This window comes from Stenella coeruleoalba (assembly GCF_951394435.1).
Source record: "Stenella coeruleoalba genome assembly, chromosome: 2".
NCBI lineage: Eukaryota > Metazoa > Chordata > Mammalia > Artiodactyla > Delphinidae > Stenella > Stenella coeruleoalba.
In genome coordinates, this window is record NC_137147.1 from 86,442,593 (window position 1) to 86,460,405 (window position 17,813).

Consider the following 17,813-nt stretch of genomic DNA (forward strand, 5'->3'; position numbering starts at 1 on the left):
GACTTTGCCTCGGACACTCTGACATCGATGTGGCGCCACAAGATTATGCAGCGTGGAATCCAGAGGAGTTTTCACAATGAGACATTTTCTCTGGCGTCTGTCACTAAAAAAGCCAATCACCCCAATATTGAAGGGGCGGGTGGCACAGGCGCGTGGTCCCTCCCTGCCTGTCACCCTCTAGAGCAGCGGTCCCCAACCTTTTTGGCACCAGTGACCAGTTTTGTGGAAGACAATTTTTCCATGGACGGGGGCGGGGGGAAGATGGTTCAGGCCATAATGCGAGCGATGGGGAGCGGCAGATGAAGCTCCGCTCGCTCGCCGCCGCTCACTTCCTGCTGTGCGGCCCTAACAGGCCACGGACCGGGGACCCCTGCCTAGAGGGGGCAAGGTCAGCGCAGTCTCCAGCCATGGGGGCGGGTCTTACCTTACACGGGTGAGGGTCCACTCCGTATGTCTCCAACGTCTGCGCTTTTCTTAAAAAGTTCAGCTCTGATGTTGCTGGTGTTTGGCCACTGGAATAAAGAAAATGGGATGATTTCAGGATTTCCTGCTCCCATAGGTTCCCCTGAGGTAAACTCAATTAGGAAGTGGTCAGGGTGTCTCACACTCCGATTTTTCCATAGAGTGTGCTCCCTGCTCCGTCCTAGGACCGACTTCAGAGACTCTTATCTAGGGTCAAAACCTTGGAAGTCTTCAGAGTGAGGCAGGCTACATAATGAATGACATGGGCTGAGTGTAATACAATAGGGAGTGGTGGGGACTAGGGCAAACTGGGAGTGCCACCCCGTCTAATGAGGGCAGCTGCTCCTCAGCTATAGTCTTGGAATGCAGTCTTGGATTGTAGTCACACCATCATTGCTAGGTGTGTGTTTTTTTTTTTTTTTGCAGTATGTGGGCCTCTCACTGTTGTGGCCTCTCCCGTTGCGGAGCACAGGCTCCAGACGCGGAGGCTCAGCGGCCATGGCTCACGGGCCCAGCCGCTCCGCGGCATGTGGGATCTTCCCAGACCGGGGCACGAACCCGTGTCCCCTGCATCGGCAGGCGGACTCTCAACCACTGCGCCACCAGGGAAGCCCAGGTGTGATTTTTAAAGAGAATTCACAGATACCGAATTTTATGTGGCATTTCGGTTTTAAGTACTATGGGGGCAGAAAAAAAATACATCTGTAGGCTGGCTGCAGGCCATCTGATCTAGACTGAAACACAAAGAAGGGACCTGTATATCTTGCTGCCTAACCCTCTTCCTTTACCAAATGGGAACACAGGAATGGAGGGTAAAGAGATGCAACAGAAGACAGTGCTGAGCTCTCCAGACTCCACAATAGGTCTGTCTGCCCACAGGGTGATGACTGTGAAAAGGAAACAAGCAGAAAAAAGGAAGAAACCAGCGCTGGCACCAAGCCATCTGAGGAAGGGGCCTTCAGCATCACTCCCCTCCTGGCTGCCTCTTTAGCAGGGCCGTGGATGGGCTCCACACAGAACCAGTGCAGGATCACCACAGGCTCTCTCAGGGTCCAGTGCCCTGGGAAGCTGACCTCCTTCTACAGATGTGGGATTGGCTTCAGTGTGAGGAGGTGTGGGCAGTTTGTCAAGTCAGCAACTCTGACGGCTGGTGGGCAGGACTGAAACTTTCTAAGTTCATCATTTGCCTCAAGTAATACGGCAGGGCAGGAAGACAAGCCAGCCTGAGGGAGAAGCAGACCAGATTCCCTCTAGTGTCTTTCTGGAGACGCATCAATCAATCAGCACCTCAGCAGCTTCTGTGCTGCCCCGTATGAAATACACCATAAACTATAGTGCAGTCTGGGCCCTCAAGGAACGCATGTTAGAGTTGGAGAAAGGAAACACAGACACAGTTTTACATTATGAAGATGAGGCTGAGCCTGTGTAAGTAGTACCTGTGTAAGGAGGCATTTTGTAGAATGCAGATGTTTACACCCACCAGCGCACCTGAGACACAGGGAAGGTGTTTGGAAAATGCTGGCGCAGCAGGCAAAGGACTGGGCACCAGAGGCAGCTGAGCACCGCTACCCCTTCCAGGGAGCCTCCTTATTCCCTGTGTGGAGACTGGAGGGCTCTGTGGGCTGCATTCACCCTCAACCCTCTGGGACCCTCAAAGTGGGCATCATTTCCTGGGGGATCCCCTGACTTCTATGAGGTTTCTGGAGGACTGTCCCCACTGCTCTGACATCTCCTAAAAACCCTCCTGGCAGGGGCTCCCGGCTGTCCCAGCACACCCTTGATCTCTCCTTTGAATGAGCCAGGAGCCCTCACAGATGTGTTTATTCTGACCTGTACCACAAGGGGCCACTATTCCCTAAGAGTGATGGGAGGAGCTGGGGCAGCACCTGCACAGGGAGAGGGGTGGGAGGCGGCTAGGATTCCACCTCTGGTAGGTATCTCCATTCCTCTGGAGGGTGGGGACCAGTCCAACCACACACAGTGGGCAGGAGGTCTGTTTATAAGGCTAAAGAGGCTTTGGGGACGTATTTGTTGGTAAAATCTTTGAGTGAAGGTGAAGATTTTTTGTTTCGGGGGGCATCAGGTGGGAACTAGTTTAAGGTTAATGTTATCATTAGAAATATCTTTTTCCCACCCCTTGGACATTGTCCTTCCCCAGAAAGGTAGTTACACAAACATTTGAAAAGATTTTTTTTTTTTAAATTGCACTGTATTCATATGATAGCAGGTTTTATTTTACAATGCTGTATTGTATATAAATTTTTTCTTAGTTTATCAGTTTGGGGAATCTGTGCTCCAGTATGCCGTACAAAGTAGAGCTTAAACACCCTTTTGTTGCTTTTTAAAAAACCAACCTTTGTAGAAAACACTATTTCATATGGGTGAGAGGATGCATTGATGCTATTTTATGGGATGTGGCACATTCTGGGTGACCTAGGAGAATCTGAGGAGGACGAGCCTCCTGCTTCCAGCTGCTTCTCTCCTCCTTCCCTCAGTGCAGGGGTGTGGGGTTGAGGAAGCAGTGCTGAAGACACACCCTTGAAGGAGGTGCTCTCAAGGTGCCCACACCAGCTATGAATCAGGCCAGCCCTGTGTGGTCCCATCCACTGATCCAGGAGCCACCTGTCACTGTCACGGACCAAGGTCGGAGGCTTGCCCATTTTTCACATCCCCACTTAACCCCTCCTCTCTTCCCTCTTCTGCTGTTTACGTTTTCCTTTTCCTTTTCCCCAGTTCATGATTCTTCCCTCTGTCTCTTCATTTATCTTAGTGAAGCAAATACCTTTCAGAGGCCAGTCCTTCTCCATTTTCCTTACCTATATAGCTTCTCTCTTGCCTTTGAGCCTCAGCCTACACCACTGTTCTTGCAGAGGGAGCCTTGAGGTTGTACTGTCAGTGGATCACTGAAAATGGTACATCCCAGAGTCAGGGAGGCTGGGTCTGCAGGAGCAGAGGATGCAGTGCAGAGGCTGTGTGCTCAGGCTGTGAGGGAGACAGTGGCCTGGCCTGAACCGAGTGTCACGCACCTGAGTTCTGTTTTGTGAATCTCAGCAATCTTCCTTTCCAGCTTCTCTGAATGTTTAGGGAAAAACTGGAACTTGGAGCTGTAGCCTTCAGGGTGTTTTCCTGGGTCATAATCCCCAATCTCCGCTTGCAAAAGGAAAGTAGAGGAAAACAGTTGTGCAGATAGGTAAATCATCACTGGCAAAACAACAAGAGATGAACACAGAGAGCAAAAGCTAAAGTCTGCACCACAGTTGCAAAGAACAGTGGATCCCGAGCACAGCTGTGAGTCGGGCAGAGGGCATGTTCCTCAGGAGCAGGCCCACCTTTGTTCTCCCAGGTGTGCACACTGAGTTGATATCAAGGCCAAGTGGAGAAGGTAGAGCTGACCCTGCGTTCTGAGGTCACCACATGTAAATTTGCAATAAAAGAGCAGAAGCCTGCACCATGGCCCACAGGCTCCCAGAAGAGAGCCTGAGAACAATGCTCTTTGTGGCAGTACAGGAAACTGTGAGCTTGATCAGAAAGACAGAAGCTTTTGGGCCTGAGCCACCTCCAAAGACTAAATCTCGTTTTGAGGATGTTAGCAGGGACACAGCAAAATGATGAATGAGCCGTGACCCAAACTCAGAACTCAACTCTCAGTCCCCATCAAATCAAATCCAGTGAATACATTTGAATAAATATTCACTGAGGGCTGAACAGGTGCCAGGCCCCCTGGAGAGGGCTGCAGAGTGGGAAGACTGGCTATAAGCAGAAAGTGCCGCTGAGTTCAGGAGCACCAGGTCCTAAGGCTGACTTCTCCGTGCCCAGCAGGGGGTGGGGCTTTCTCGTCCTGCAGATTCACAGAGTCCATCCCCAAAGCTGCTGAGATCTCAGATCTGGGGTGGCCAGTGGGCCCACGCTACTCCCTACGATGTGTTCCTAGGTCAGAATCCAGGCTTCTCCACATGCAGCATTCCACAGGGAACACTGTGTGTGTGTCAGGAGGAAGGATGTTAAGAAGTTCAGCTGTTTTGTGGTTGTCTTTTCTCCTCCCCTAGTGAGAACCACAACCAGTGCAGGTGAGAAGTCTTGAGTGGGGAGTAAATATTAAGAGGAAAATGTGCCCTTTTTTCACAACTGAATATTGTTCTGTGGCACAGGTCTCCTCATCGTGCCTTCCAGACTACTTGGGAATTTCTGTCATTTAGCAAGAGACTAAAGGTTTCCCTGGGCTTAAAGTCTGAAGTGATCTTGAGCCATGGAGTCATTTATTATGATTTTACTTAGAAAGCTTCAAATGGGAAACATCAATGTTGGATATCAATAACTTCTTTAAATTAAAAAAAAAAAAGAAAATTTCAGTATGGTTGTCAGGGTAAAACTAGAGTTTAAAATTTCACTTAGATGGGACCAGGTTTTCCTTTAAAAAATGAAAGGAGTATCTTTGGGTACCTTAAAGTTGGCAAGTACCTTCTAGACTTCAGGCTTAGGAGGTTTTTAAAAACAGGAGTCTCAGAAGTCAAAGTTGCAATAGGCTGACTTTTACATTCTTAACGCAGCTGTGATATTTTTTTTTGCCGGAAGAACTTTAGTTTCTTGTTGGCAAGCATTTTTTTTAGGTTCTGTTCACAAAGTAGCTTCCTGGAGTTCACAGATTTCTGATTATGAATTCAGATTCTTTGATAGAAACTTCATGGTTTTAGTGCTATGGTCCAAAATAACCCAGTGACAGCTTCAGGCCAAAGGACTAAGAGAAGTCTACGAACTTAGAATACTCAGAAGTCCCCTGCATTTCACGAAAGGAGAAAGGATCACATACGAAGAGTACGTACCTTTCCCACTGTTTCGCAAAAATCGCCAGCCTGGGTATTGGCTGAGTACAACCCCAACTCTGCCTTCTTTGCATGTTAGAAAATGGGTTTGTTACTTGGAAACATTTTTAACTTAGAGCACTCTGAATGGAAAGGTCTCTGAAACAGATACCAGAATTCCAAGGTGCTTCACATCTTTGAGATTTGAATAAAAAGACAAGAAAAAGCTGATTTGGATTACTCTCCAGAGTCTCGATAACTTTATCGACCAAGGGTGCAAGGAAAGTCACCCCCCCCCCCCGAACAGAGTCTGAAGGGGCTGCCAGAAAGACTTGAGGTACAAACGATTTAAGGTTGCGTGGTCAGAGCTTCCTGGGTCTAGGGAGTCCAGGCAAAGTCTTTTAACTCGGGCTCTGTTTCAAGTTAGATACTGTTTATATCCAAGAAGTAGTCATCTGCAGTAACTGAAATAATGTAATCAGTACTTAGCATGAAAGGCAAATTTATCCTGTCAAAAGTCATTACCTTGAAGGATATAAGCTGCTAACAAGGCAGCATCTGATGTTTTACAGAGGAGGCGGCCGTGGTACAGATCCCTTTTGATCTGCAGGAAGACTAAATACCTGGAGAGAAAACAGAAAATGAACGATAAAGGATTTCTTTGATTGCTTTAAAGACATAAATATGTAATATAAGCCTATCAAAATCTCTGTCGGGACACTTTTACTACATTAAAACAAAAATCTCAAAACATACCACAGAACAAATAACAGTTTTCATTTCCCTGAAGGCTCTTTCAAGCACTTTGCCCTGAACTGATTTTGAAGTTCAATTCAAAACAACCTGTCAGTTTCCTTCTGTAGCTCAAAACAGAAATGGCGGGCTTCCCTGGTGGTGCAGCGGTTGAGAGTCCGCCTGCCAATGCAGGGGACACGGGTTCGCGCCCCGTCCGGGAAGATCCCACGTGCCGCGGAGCGGCTGGGCCCGTGAGCCATGGCCGCTGAGCCTGCGCGTCCGGGGCCGGTGCTCCGCAACGGGAGAGGCCACAACAGTGAGAGGCCCGCGTAGCGCAAAAAAAAAAAAAAACCAAAACAAAAATGGCACTTCCTGGTTAAAAGCATCGTCCCCCAGTGCTGGGAGTTGGAAGGAGCTGGCCCTGCTCAATTCAGTGCCGAGAAAGAAACCTGTGTCATAAGAGAGGGGCTGATGGGGCCTCTCTCCTTGCTGACGTTGCCTCTTAAGAAGCAGAGAGGTGGTGAAGGAACTAGCCCCAGCGAGGGTTCTGCCTCGGCTTGCCAAGTCAATCTGTCCATACGTGGAATGGCCCTCATTATGGGCAGAGGTCAACCAGACCTCTCAGAATTTGAATAGGTGTAAGGAGAGGCACGGTGAAGGAAATGCAGAAACTTGTGGCTAATATTTCCTCAACCGTAGGAAGCTCTCACCTCAGGTGGAAGCAGGCTATCAAGAACAGCTAATAGTAGCTGATGTGTATTGAGCACTTACTGTTTCCCAGTCCAGGACTTACACACTTGACATCAGCATCTCACCTAATTTTCGCATACCACTTTGAGATATATATTGTTATTATCTCCCTTTTTTAAGATAAACTGAGGCTTAAGTGATCTTCTCATGGGCACATAACTGGTAAGTGGCAGAACCAGGATTCAAATTCAGGACTGAGGTTGGCTCTTCATCACTGTGTTATTCTACCCTCTTTGCACTATAACTGCTTTGTAGTTTCACAAGTAATTGGGTGGACTCTGTTGCCATGGAATGGAACTGTTGACGTTCCATTCTGAAAGGTCTTTACAAGGAGCGGGGTCTCTGATGTTCATAACCTCACAGGTGCCCTGAGAAGAGCAGAGGCCAGGGGTATCACACCCTTAAGTGAGTCACCTACCACAGTGGGTCCTTGGCAGGGGGCATCTGTGGTGGTTTAAAAATATGTCCACAGGGAATTCCCTGGAGGTCCAGTGGTTAGGACTCTGCACTTTCACTGCTGAGGTCGTGGGTTCAATCCCTGGCTGGGGAACTAAGATCCCACAAGCCGCGTGGCATGGTTAAAAAAAAAAAAGTTCACAAATTCCTTGATACTCCTCATTTCCAGAGGTAGAGCTTAATTCACTCCATTTGAGGGTGGGTTAGACTGAGTGGCTTGCTTCTAACAAGCAGACTACAGCAGGAGTGGTAGTTAGTGTCTGACATCTGAGACTAGGTCATAGTGTCCCTGCAGCTTCCTCCTTGCACTCTCCTTCTCTTGGATCACTCACTCTGCTCGAGGACACTTAAGCAGCCCTATAGAAAGGTCCATGGTGAGGAACTGAGGCGTTTTGCCAACAGCTAGCAAGGAACTGAAGCTTTCTGCCAACAACCGTGTGAGTACACCATCTTGGAAGTGAATCCTCCGGTCAAGGCTTCAGATGACCACAGGCCCAGCCAACCGCTTGGCTGCAACCCCAGGAGAGACCCTGAGCCAGAAGCACCCAGCTAAGCCGCTCCTGAATTCCTGACCCACAGACACTCAGAGATGAGAAATACTTTTCAGTGAAGTTTTGTGGCATTTTGTTAAACAGCCATAGATAACTACAGCATCCTCACAGGAGTAATGGGAATATGGTAAAATTCCCTTAAATTCCATCAGTTTAAACCAAAAAGACATTGGGCACTCCCTGGACAACTAGAGGTGTTTCTATTGCTTCTGTTTTCAGGCTGAAGAATAAAACAGAGGATTCCATGCCCACTTGATCATGTGAAAATGCTCAAAAGAAAGAGGACCAATGACAGCACAACTTCTGGGGTGAGGAGGGGCGCCATCACGTGACTCTGAGAGCTCGGGGCTTGGTGATTCAAGTCATTACATAGAAACGAAGGAGCAGTCAAACCTTCTTTTCTCCTAAAGCTTTGCTATTCAAAGTGTGGCCCACACGACAGGGGTATCAGCAGCATCTGGGAGCTTGTTGGAAATGGAGAATTAGGCCAATCTGAGACCTACTGAATCATTTTAACAAGATCCCCAGGTGATCTGTACATAGATTAAAATTTATGAAGCACTGTCCTAAGAAAATTCGCAAGCATCCTTCTAACCACATCAGGATGGACTGCCCTCCTCAAACCAAAGGGAAGGTGACTACTGTGGTCTGGAAGTTAACAAGAACTCCCCTTCTTATCCCAACCACTCCCACTCGGTCCCAAGGAAAACTGAAGGAAAAATACATCGTGCAATGAGTAGTCATTTTTTAAGTTGGATCTACCAGATCAAGCTTCTCTTCACTCTGCTTCCCACGAAGAAATGCCACAGGTGTGTGGAAGGAAGGGGGCAGCGCTTCTCTGCCTCTCACTGCTTCAACTCCCACCTTCCACCGGCTTTGGCAGGATGTAGCAGCAAGCCTTTGGCCTCTTACTTACAGATCACTCCCGGGGCCTGAGTTCATGCATCACTCCTCCCACACCTCTCTGCTTGTCTGTGTCCAAAATTCAGGGGCTGCACGTACAGGACTGAAGGAGATATTTCAAAGGCTCTGGATAGTGGTCCTCAATGGGGTGGTGAGGACAACACCCCCCACCCCGGGGAGGAGCATGTGAGAGTCAGTTACGGGTGCTGCTGGGTTTGAAAAGGCTCCTCTAGAGCTCCAAGGGGGACACGCTCCTCCTCACGGTGAGAACCACGATAGGTGCATGACAGGTGCCTCAGGTGAGCTGCAAAGGAAACAAGGCTTTTCCGCTGCTGGGCGGGGTTCCTTCAGACTTCAGAAGGTAGAACAGCTACAGGGAGGTCAAGGGTAAGGCTGTGGGAACACTGTCAAGCAATATGGTGCAGCAACTGGAGGGGGAGGGGATGGAGGGGCAAGTCAACATCCTAAAGAAACACACCACAGTCTGCAGAGGACGAGATGAGCTCAGGAAAGAATCAACTGACAGTTACACTAGGGGTCCCCCCTCCCTTTTCTCCCCCAGCAGCTTCCGTCAAGCTTTGTGTTTTGTTCGTTTAAGGAGGTAACCAATGACTCAGTGTTGTTGGTCACAGAAATACATCCCACATGACTCATAGCATCCTTAGGCCTATTCCCAAGAGGCCCTGGCATGTTCTCCCCTGCGACATAAGGGCCTAAGGAAGACTATCTTGTTGCCTGAGGCCTTGGCACCAGGGCCACTGAGTTGTCAGGCAAGGGATCAGCCTGCTTATAATGAGCAGCTCATAATGAGCAGGCTGGTTGGGCTCCCCAGTCTCAGACCCTCATAGTAGGAGTTACAGAGCCTAACTCTCGCATTTTATAGCTGAGGAAACAGAACCCGCGTGGTGATTCAGTGAGCTATGGGTTAGGGAGAAAAGGGTCCTAAATGAAGTCAGGGGAACTCTTTGTCATCAGAGAGAAATTCTCACTGGAATGAAAAAGAAATCAGCTTTAGACCAGATTTAAGACAAAAAGCTTTCTCTTTAGGACACTTTTTTGGTTAAACTTTGCCTATCTCCTTCTGGCTTCAAAGAGGCTTTACCTCACCTCCATTTTTGTTTAAATGCCAGGTTGTCCTAAATTGATGGAGGACCATCCAAAGGCAGAGTGTGTGAGAGCCTAAAAGATGACCAAGGAGGGCTTCCCTGGTGGCGCAGTGGTTGAGAATCCACCCGCCAGTGCAGGGGACACGGGTTCGAGCCCTGGTCTGGGAACATCCCACATGCCGCGGAGCAACTAAGCCGGTGCACCACAACTACTGAGCCTGCGCTCTGGAGCCCAAGTGCCACAACTACTGAAGCCCGTGCACATAGAGCCCGTGCTCCGCAACAAGAGAAGCCACTGCAATGAGAAGCCCGCACACTACAATGAAGAGTAGCCCCCGCTCGCCGTAACTAGAGAAAGTCCACATGTGGCAACAGAGACCCAACACAGCCAAAAAAAAAAAAAAAAGAGAGAGATTCTTCAGGGTTTAAAAAAAAAAAAAAAGATGACCAAGAAAAACCTATGTATTTCTGGAACATGTACATCCAAGGAACTGGCTTTGGCATTCTGATTTCTGATGTCAGAGGATGGGGATGAATCCAGAGATGTTTCCACAATTAAAGGTTCTGAACTCTGGAAAGCACTGGCAGCTCCTGAAGAGTTTCTTCCAAAAGATCCTTTGGCCCTGTCTTCCCTTCATTAGATTCTTCGCCCCTGGTTTCCTCTATTTTCTGCCATCCCTTTTCCTAACTATGATCCTGTTTAGTATGTCTTCCTCCCCCAAACTAGACTGCGGGCTCCTTGGAGCTAGAGATTATGTTTTGTCACTTTTAATATTCTTCTAGAAAGCCTATACATCCTGTGCCCATTCACCCTCCCTCCCACCCACCCATCCACTCATTCATTCATCCATCCATCCATTTATCCATCCAACCACCAACCCATCCATCCATCCATCCATCCATTCAACCATCCCTCTATCCATCCATCCAACCTCCCATCCATCTATCCATCTAGTTCTGAGCACACACATGTGCCAGGTACAGCCACAGGTGCTGGGAATACAGCAGAGAACAAAGCAGAGTCCCTGCTCTTATGGAGCTTACATTCCAGGGGCGAGAGACAATATAGCAGTGATTTACTGAGTACATGCTGTGTGCCACACACTGTACTGTTTAACACGCACTCTTTCAGCAATTCTACGAGGTGACTACTGTTTTTATCCCTGTCTCATACATGAGGAAAGGGAGTGATCAGAGATATTGTTGCCTGCCTTGTCACACATCTAGTTAAAGAACCACCTGGGATTTGAACTCAGATCTTTTTGATTCCTTCTCCCAGGATTGGCACACTAAACCTGCCACCAGAGTCCCCAGTGAGATAAAATAACATTTTATTGGAACAGAGCCAGGCTCATTCATGTATGTACTGTCTGTGGCTGCTTTCGCATTACAATGGTAGAACAGATTAGTTGCGACGGAGACCATATGGCCCACAAAGCCTAAAATACTTACTATCTGGTCTTTTACAGAAAAAGTTTGCCAGCGCATCTTAGCCTAAGCTAGGCTCAAGTGATGTTCACTGATGGAATACATTACCTATAAACTCTATTAACTTTTTTTAAAAAAATAAATGACCTGAAAAGTCTATTAACATTTTTTGAGCACCTGCTCAAACATGTGTCAGGCAGTTTGCTTCCTTGGAAGGCGGGGCCCCATGTGCACTCAGTTTCCTTCTATTACTTGATCTTTCAATGAGTTCGAACACCTGCAGCCCTTGTTAAAAGCTAAATCTGGTGCCTATCTGGTGCCTAATCCCCATCTTCTCTGCCTTGTCTCTAGCTCAGACAAGAAAATCTATTTATTTATTTAAAAAATGACAAAAGAGATTAATCAGGATTTGGCAACTAAATTTATCATCTGGGAAGAGTCCAAGAGATAAATTGAAGCACAGTTCTTCTTCATCCCCTCCTCTAAGCCTGGCTTTATGGGAGTAGCTGAGACGGCAGCGAAATCTAGGACTGATATTGCCAGGGAAAAAACCACACTGACAGCTAAATTAGTTTGGCAGGAAGGTGGGGTGGAGAGCTCTAAGCCAGTAATGAATTATGGGTATTGAATGAGGCCGGGGCAGGTACCCACTCTTTTAAGAGCAGCGGGGATGTGAATGAGGATAAAGACGCAGCGAAGACCAGGGCCTCCACAGAACGCCTCAGGGAGGGGGAGGCACAAAGACTCCAAATCAGGCCCAGGCACCTTGAGGTCCGCACACCTGACAACGCTTGGAAAATGCCCTCTAGGGAAGGAAGGCTGGTGAGGCAGAGAGCAAGGGGAAAATAGTCGAGGATGATGGGCACAGCTGCATGCGGAAGGGGCAGGAGCTCACATGCTTGCCAGTGTCTTTGAAGTTTGCTGACTTGGAGAGAGGCCTGGCCATGGCTTTCCCAGTCCTCACAAGTTAGCTGCTTAAGTGTTAGGACTCTAGCTAGGACAGAAAAGGAGTGGGGATTATCACATAAACAAGGGAGAAAAGCCAGAACCAACTGTACTTGTGCCCCATGCAGAGCACCTGAGGTCCACGGATCATGTAATCGACCTGGCAGTAAACAGTGAGCCTTTGCTCAGTGCCAGGCGCCCTGGGGGTGTATTAAGAAGTACAAGACCCCGTGTAGTGGTTAATCCTCCCAACAAAGCTGGGAGGTACTATTACTATCCTCATTTTATAAATAAGGGATCTGAAGGTCAGAGAAGTTAACTTTTATGTCCAAGGCCACACAGCCAAGAAGTAGCAGAAACAGGATCTGAGCCTCCTGGTCTATGCTGCTCCTTGGGTAGGAGGGTCTGTACATTAGTATCATGTAGTGACATTTGTTTTAGAAAATTGTATTGTTAAGACCTCCTCCTGGGACTTCCCTGGCAGTCCAGTGGTTTAGACTTTGCCTTGCAATGCAGGGGGTGTGGTTTGATCCCTGGTCAGAGAGCTAAGATCCCACATGCCTCACAGCTAAAAAACCAACACATAAAACAGAAGCAATACTGTAACAAATGTAATAAAGACTTTAAAAATGGTCCACACATTAAAAAGAAATCTTAAAAAAGAAAAAGACCTCCTCCTAAGGGCCAAGAGAACTATATATTTTTGTCCTTTAATCAAATCAGAAAGCCGTGTGTCTGTCGTGCTGTCACTGGCAGCCCTCTGAGTTGGTCTCATCCTTACTGTTGGTCCAGTGACGTGCAGAAAAGGTGATCCTGATGCGAGGTGTTAGGAGGCGAGGTGCTAGGCTCTCAACAAAGATGTGTTAAATGTGCCCTGACATGTGGACAGGAGCGTGGACTCCTAGGTCTGCCCTGGCACCATCACCTCTTTCAGGAGAGAAAGGTGGGGAGGGAGGGAGGAAAGGAGGGGGGGAGGGGGAGGGAAGCGGGGAAGGAGGGGCAGGTACAGAACTGTGGCAAGCGCTCTGGAAGTCGTGAGCAGGGCAGGCTAGTGCTTTACCAAAACTCCTCTCTGTTTAAGTTGTTAAACACAGTGGTTCTACCCTCACTCTCCTGCCTAAAGCTACAGGATTGCTCATTAATATGGATGAGCTCGGTTTTCACAGGCAAAGTAGGGGCCACATCCACTTCCACATGGACGAGCAGAGCCTGCAGTTTCCATGTGCCCAGTAAGGAGCACGAGACTGGGTTGTAACTACACACTTCACTGTCCTCAGTGCTTTAAAGTGGGTGGTGGGTGCGCTCAGAGCATCTGGAGGAAACAACCTTCCTGATCCTTTTGATTCCTTCGCAAGATTCCCCTCAACCTCCACTGGGGCTCATGTGGAGTTCAGCATCTAGAAATAGGTCTCAAGGCCTTAGAGGACAAGCAGTCTCTACACTGGCAGTGGCCTCGTCCCAATCTTTGCTGTCTGTAAGGCTTTAGGGAGGCGGGGGCAGAGCTGGCAGCGCTGTCTCTTCCACGGCTCTAGGATTCCCTGGCATCATCTCTTCACCTAGGGCTCCACCCTTTACAAGGTAACATCAAGGTTTTGCTAATGTCCAAATTACATCTTTCTAATATAAAAATTAAGGATCCCAGTTCAGAGAGTTCTAAATCTCTGAGGTCAGACTTTTAGAGTGAATTTGGCTTAGATACACAAAACCCTTGGGGGAGCTTTGAAGCTCCAATTCATTGACCCTCTTGTAGGATGGTGTGGGCACAGAGGTTCTTTCTCATCCCCAAGGGGTGCTGGGTGAGACAGGATTCATTCCCTGTAGCTGCCTGCCACAGAACACGATCCCCACAGTGAAGAGTTTATCACGGGCCTGATCCACAAGCACATGGGAGGTCACCCACTTGGATTTAAAATCTTCAGTGTTTCCCAGCTCATTTTTCAGCGTCCTGCTTTACCATTTCCCAAGTACATTAGGCCGCTGGAGTCTATTTCAAGCCCCCACATAAGCAGCAACACGGCCGTCTCCAAAAACATCCATGGTGGCCACATCATTGGTAAAAGAACAAATGCTTTTGATTAATTCATTACTCCAGACCCCTTTGCAGATGACCAGTTTAAGACGAAGTATTCTTGAAGGAAAGAAGCTCACTCCGTTGCAATTCTGCTGAGGGGATGAGCAAAGAGAGCATGTGGAAATGAAATATAGAAGTAAGGCTATATTTAGGAAGAATTCCTTGCCTATCAGAGCTGGGAGCTTCCAAAGTAGAGGATCTAGGAAGCTACAGTCCCTCTTTCCTATCCTCTCCAACAAGTCTTAGAGGCTGAGGGACATGGGCTCAGCCTTACCTGGTTATTTCTTCTTTCAGGGCAGCAGGGTCTGCAGGGTAAAACTTCACGCGGAAACACATGGTGAATGGAGGCTGGGCTGCAGAGAAAAAGAGGTGCCCATCGGGAAGACCTTCCCAGGAAGATGACTGGGCTCCCCGCCCCACTGGGATGCACAGGTCTCTGAACCATCTGAAGAAAATCTTCACATGTTTAGGGCCAACTTACACTTAGAACAGTGGAAAATTCCCAAGACTCACTGCAAGTGGGAGGTTTCCTCCCACCCTCCCCAGGGGTGAGGCTTCCGTCTTTTCATGGACAATACTTACATCTCAACTGCTTCCCCACAGACTTTGTAAACTCCAACCAATGCTGAAACAGAGAACACAGAACAAGAAAGCCCTAATGAGAAGCAGTGTCAAATATAACTTGTTTTATTCAATTTAAAAAACTAGACAGATTGTAGCCCAGGGTGAAAGCAGCTCAGAAGCTTGTGATATGTAGGCTTGGAGAGTACAGAATGATATGATTTTCTGAAATAAGCTCCCCATGGAACCAGCTGTGAAGGGGGGAAGAGATCCAGCTTCAGATGCCATTTCTGGGCTTCCCTGGCAATGCCGCCTTCCAACGTAGGGCGCCAGAGTTCCAAGCCATGTTTCTGGCAGGCCCGTAGGCACAAATGAATGCACATATGTGTGATGGGGACAGAGCCCCACCTGGCTTTTTAGTAGGGAAACACTCCCTTTAATGGGTTGTGTTTGTGTTATGCAGCGGGGACAGGATGACACACAGAGGCTACTGGTAGCAGCTCTAGAAAGCACTGGCAGGTGGAATTTCATAAATGTGGAGAAGGCAGGGATGGCTGGTGTATATTTGATCTTTGTTTGAGCAGCGCATTGCCAACCCTTGTGTTAGGGAACACATCCTCAGGATTCCTTGGCATCCAGGGATGTTTAAAATCGAAGTCTCATAAGATAACTAACCGCAATCAATGTGTAGTATCCTGTTTCCCCTGGATTTTCACAGAGGCAGGACATGGTAGCAATGCATTTTTTCCCATGGTACTTACGTTTGGGAAAGGAAGCAACGAGAACGTTCTATGTCAGTTTCCCACCTCTACATGGATGCCTTATAAAATGCACTATTGATGTTTGTTGCTTTTATGATAATCAGGAACCTTGCTAATTTGCAGAGAGCTAGAACTGCTGATATTTGGGGTCTGATTATCTGGAAGTAGCTGAAAACCACTGCTCTGTGAGGGCAGAAAAGTCTCTCTTGTTTACCACTGTATCGCTGGTGCCCAGCTCAGTGTTCAATGTGCAGCTGTAGAACAGGAGAAGGAACCAGGTCCACACCTCCCTCTTTTCTGACTACTTCTATTTAGTAAAACGTCTGGGAGAGTCCTCCCTCGGGCAGGAAAGCAGGCAGGGCCACGCAGACGCATCCTGGCCTCCCTCGATGCCCAGCTCTCACCTTCTGGGCTGGGCCGTGGGTCACACAGTTAATGGACGCACCGAGAGCCAGTTCTCCCGTCAGCTCCACATGGATAATCTGGGCTGACATCCTGCTCTCTTGCTTCCTCTGATCTGAGTTCCCACGAGGCTGGCAACTCATTAGAGTCACTCAGTGTGGTTAAGAGGTCCTTCTCACATTACACGGCCCACCGCGGCTTGGCTTCACAGGGGAGCAAAGGCAGGAGATGAAACTGCATGGAAACAACTGGGGTTCCAGACCAGGCCTGTGAAGGCGGAGGAGGCCTGTCTGTGCGGAGCACACCAGAATTGTGGACAGTGAGAAGAACACAGCAAGTGTCGGGGACTCAGAAAACTAAATGCCCTGAGGCGCTGGACCCATAGATTAAAATAAATAAATGAAGATAGAGAGAAGCTAAGTGCAATGATAGATCCATTATCAGCAGAAGGCAGAGAGGCTGAATGACAAAAGGCTATTCTCCTTGGCAATAGCTGGAGAGAAGACTTTAGTTTGTACTGGAGTGCGAGCTCCAGAAAGGAGTGAGGCTGGAGGAGACCACGAGCAGGTGGAAAGAAGGTGGAAAGCTTGTCCAAGAGAGGGTCTGGTAGAGACATCTTGACAGGATCCCCCAAATATGGTGATGGCCAGAGTTACCTTCTGCATCTGTCTGCCTATATCTGGGTCCCAGAATCACTAGCAAATTGATAACATTGGGTTGGAGAGGAGGGGTCAGGAGAAGAGTAAAAAGAAGGTTCAGAGAGCGGAGCTTCCTCCTGCGTTTGGGTGAAGGAGCCAAGGTGGTACAATCTTCAGACTCTGGGGGCTTGAAGGAGAGGGTGAGAATAGTCTGAGACCAGGGCCTGAGCCAGGAACAGGGGAGGGGGAGTGAGGGCAGCTCCTCCAGGAGGGACCAGAGAAATCCCAGACCCCATGGAGACCCCTGCAGAGCAAGCGATGATGGGATGGATGTGAGCGCTGGGCTCTGCCACCCTGGTGCTCAGGGGAAGAGGTCTGGGGTGGGGCAGGGCAGGGAAGCTCATCTCTTCCATCTCTATCGTGATCAGTAGATCTAGGACAATTCCTTACAGGTCCATTTCCCCACAGCTCTCAAGCCTCCCTGCTCTCCTTAAACCCTCAATAAAAGCACAGAATCGTGTCACTTTAGAGGCAATAGGGTATGAATTCAGCATGGAACCCCCAGAAACCACACAGGCTCTGGCATCAGGCAGGTCTGAGCAGGAGACAGGCTTTGCCACTTGCCTTGGGCAAGTTCCATAACCTGTCCGAGACCGTCCACTCATCTGGAGAATGGATGGTATAACTGCGGATACTCATCTCGTTCGTGGTAAGGATCGAATAACACATGTGAAGCTCTTAGCTTCGTGCCTGATGCACCTCATCACTCAACGTCCATTGGCTGAAAGATCTAGGTTTGTGCCCAGCGTGGAGCCTGGCACGAAGGAGTCACTCCGTGAAAGTTTATTTCTCCTTTTCCCCATTTCCTTATTTTTCTGTCTCCTTTGGCTTTTAATCTTTGTCATCTTAACATGCTCTCTTATCCTCCTCAAGCACATGCTGATCCAACTAAAAAATAATGAACAGGATACATTTTACCCTTTTTTCTTCATATGCCACTGTCTTTGGGAGATGAAGAGACCTTGGGGTAACCGGTCTTCCTTCTTAAGGAGAAACAGCTCTGACTCCCAAAAATAAACAAACTACAACAACAAAATCCCTTTGTAAAAACAGTCTAAGACTCTACCATTACAGAGTGAACAGACACCTAGAGCATGTGAGGACATGTAGCTTCCTGGTGTCGTGGCACTTTGGGGGGTCTTATACTATCGTCCAGAGCTAAGGATAGTATTTATGCCAAGACAG

The 17,813-nt window shown here is 48.3% G+C and overlaps 1 protein-coding gene across 3 annotated transcripts in view; it reads right to left on the reverse strand.

Moving 5' to 3' along the window:
* The window catches only part of FRMD5 (FERM domain containing 5), a gene marked incomplete at its 5' end in the record, with an annotated part of 339,686 nt that overhangs the window by 25,976 nt on the left and 295,897 nt on the right, over positions 1-17,813 (reverse strand). For 2 of the 3 annotated variants that reach the window (XM_079914501.1, XM_079914500.1), the window contains 5 exons: positions 425-512; positions 3,489-3,612; positions 5,787-5,884; positions 14,481-14,559; positions 14,789-14,831. In XM_079914501.1, the coding sequence (XP_079770627.1) occupies positions 425-512; positions 3,489-3,612; positions 5,787-5,884; positions 14,481-14,559; positions 14,789-14,831 (432 nt within the window). Of the gene's footprint in view, positions 1-424; positions 513-3,488; positions 3,613-5,786; positions 5,885-14,480; positions 14,641-14,788; positions 14,832-17,813 lie in introns of all 3 variants that reach the window. The other variant, XM_079914499.1, reaches the window with a different exon arrangement.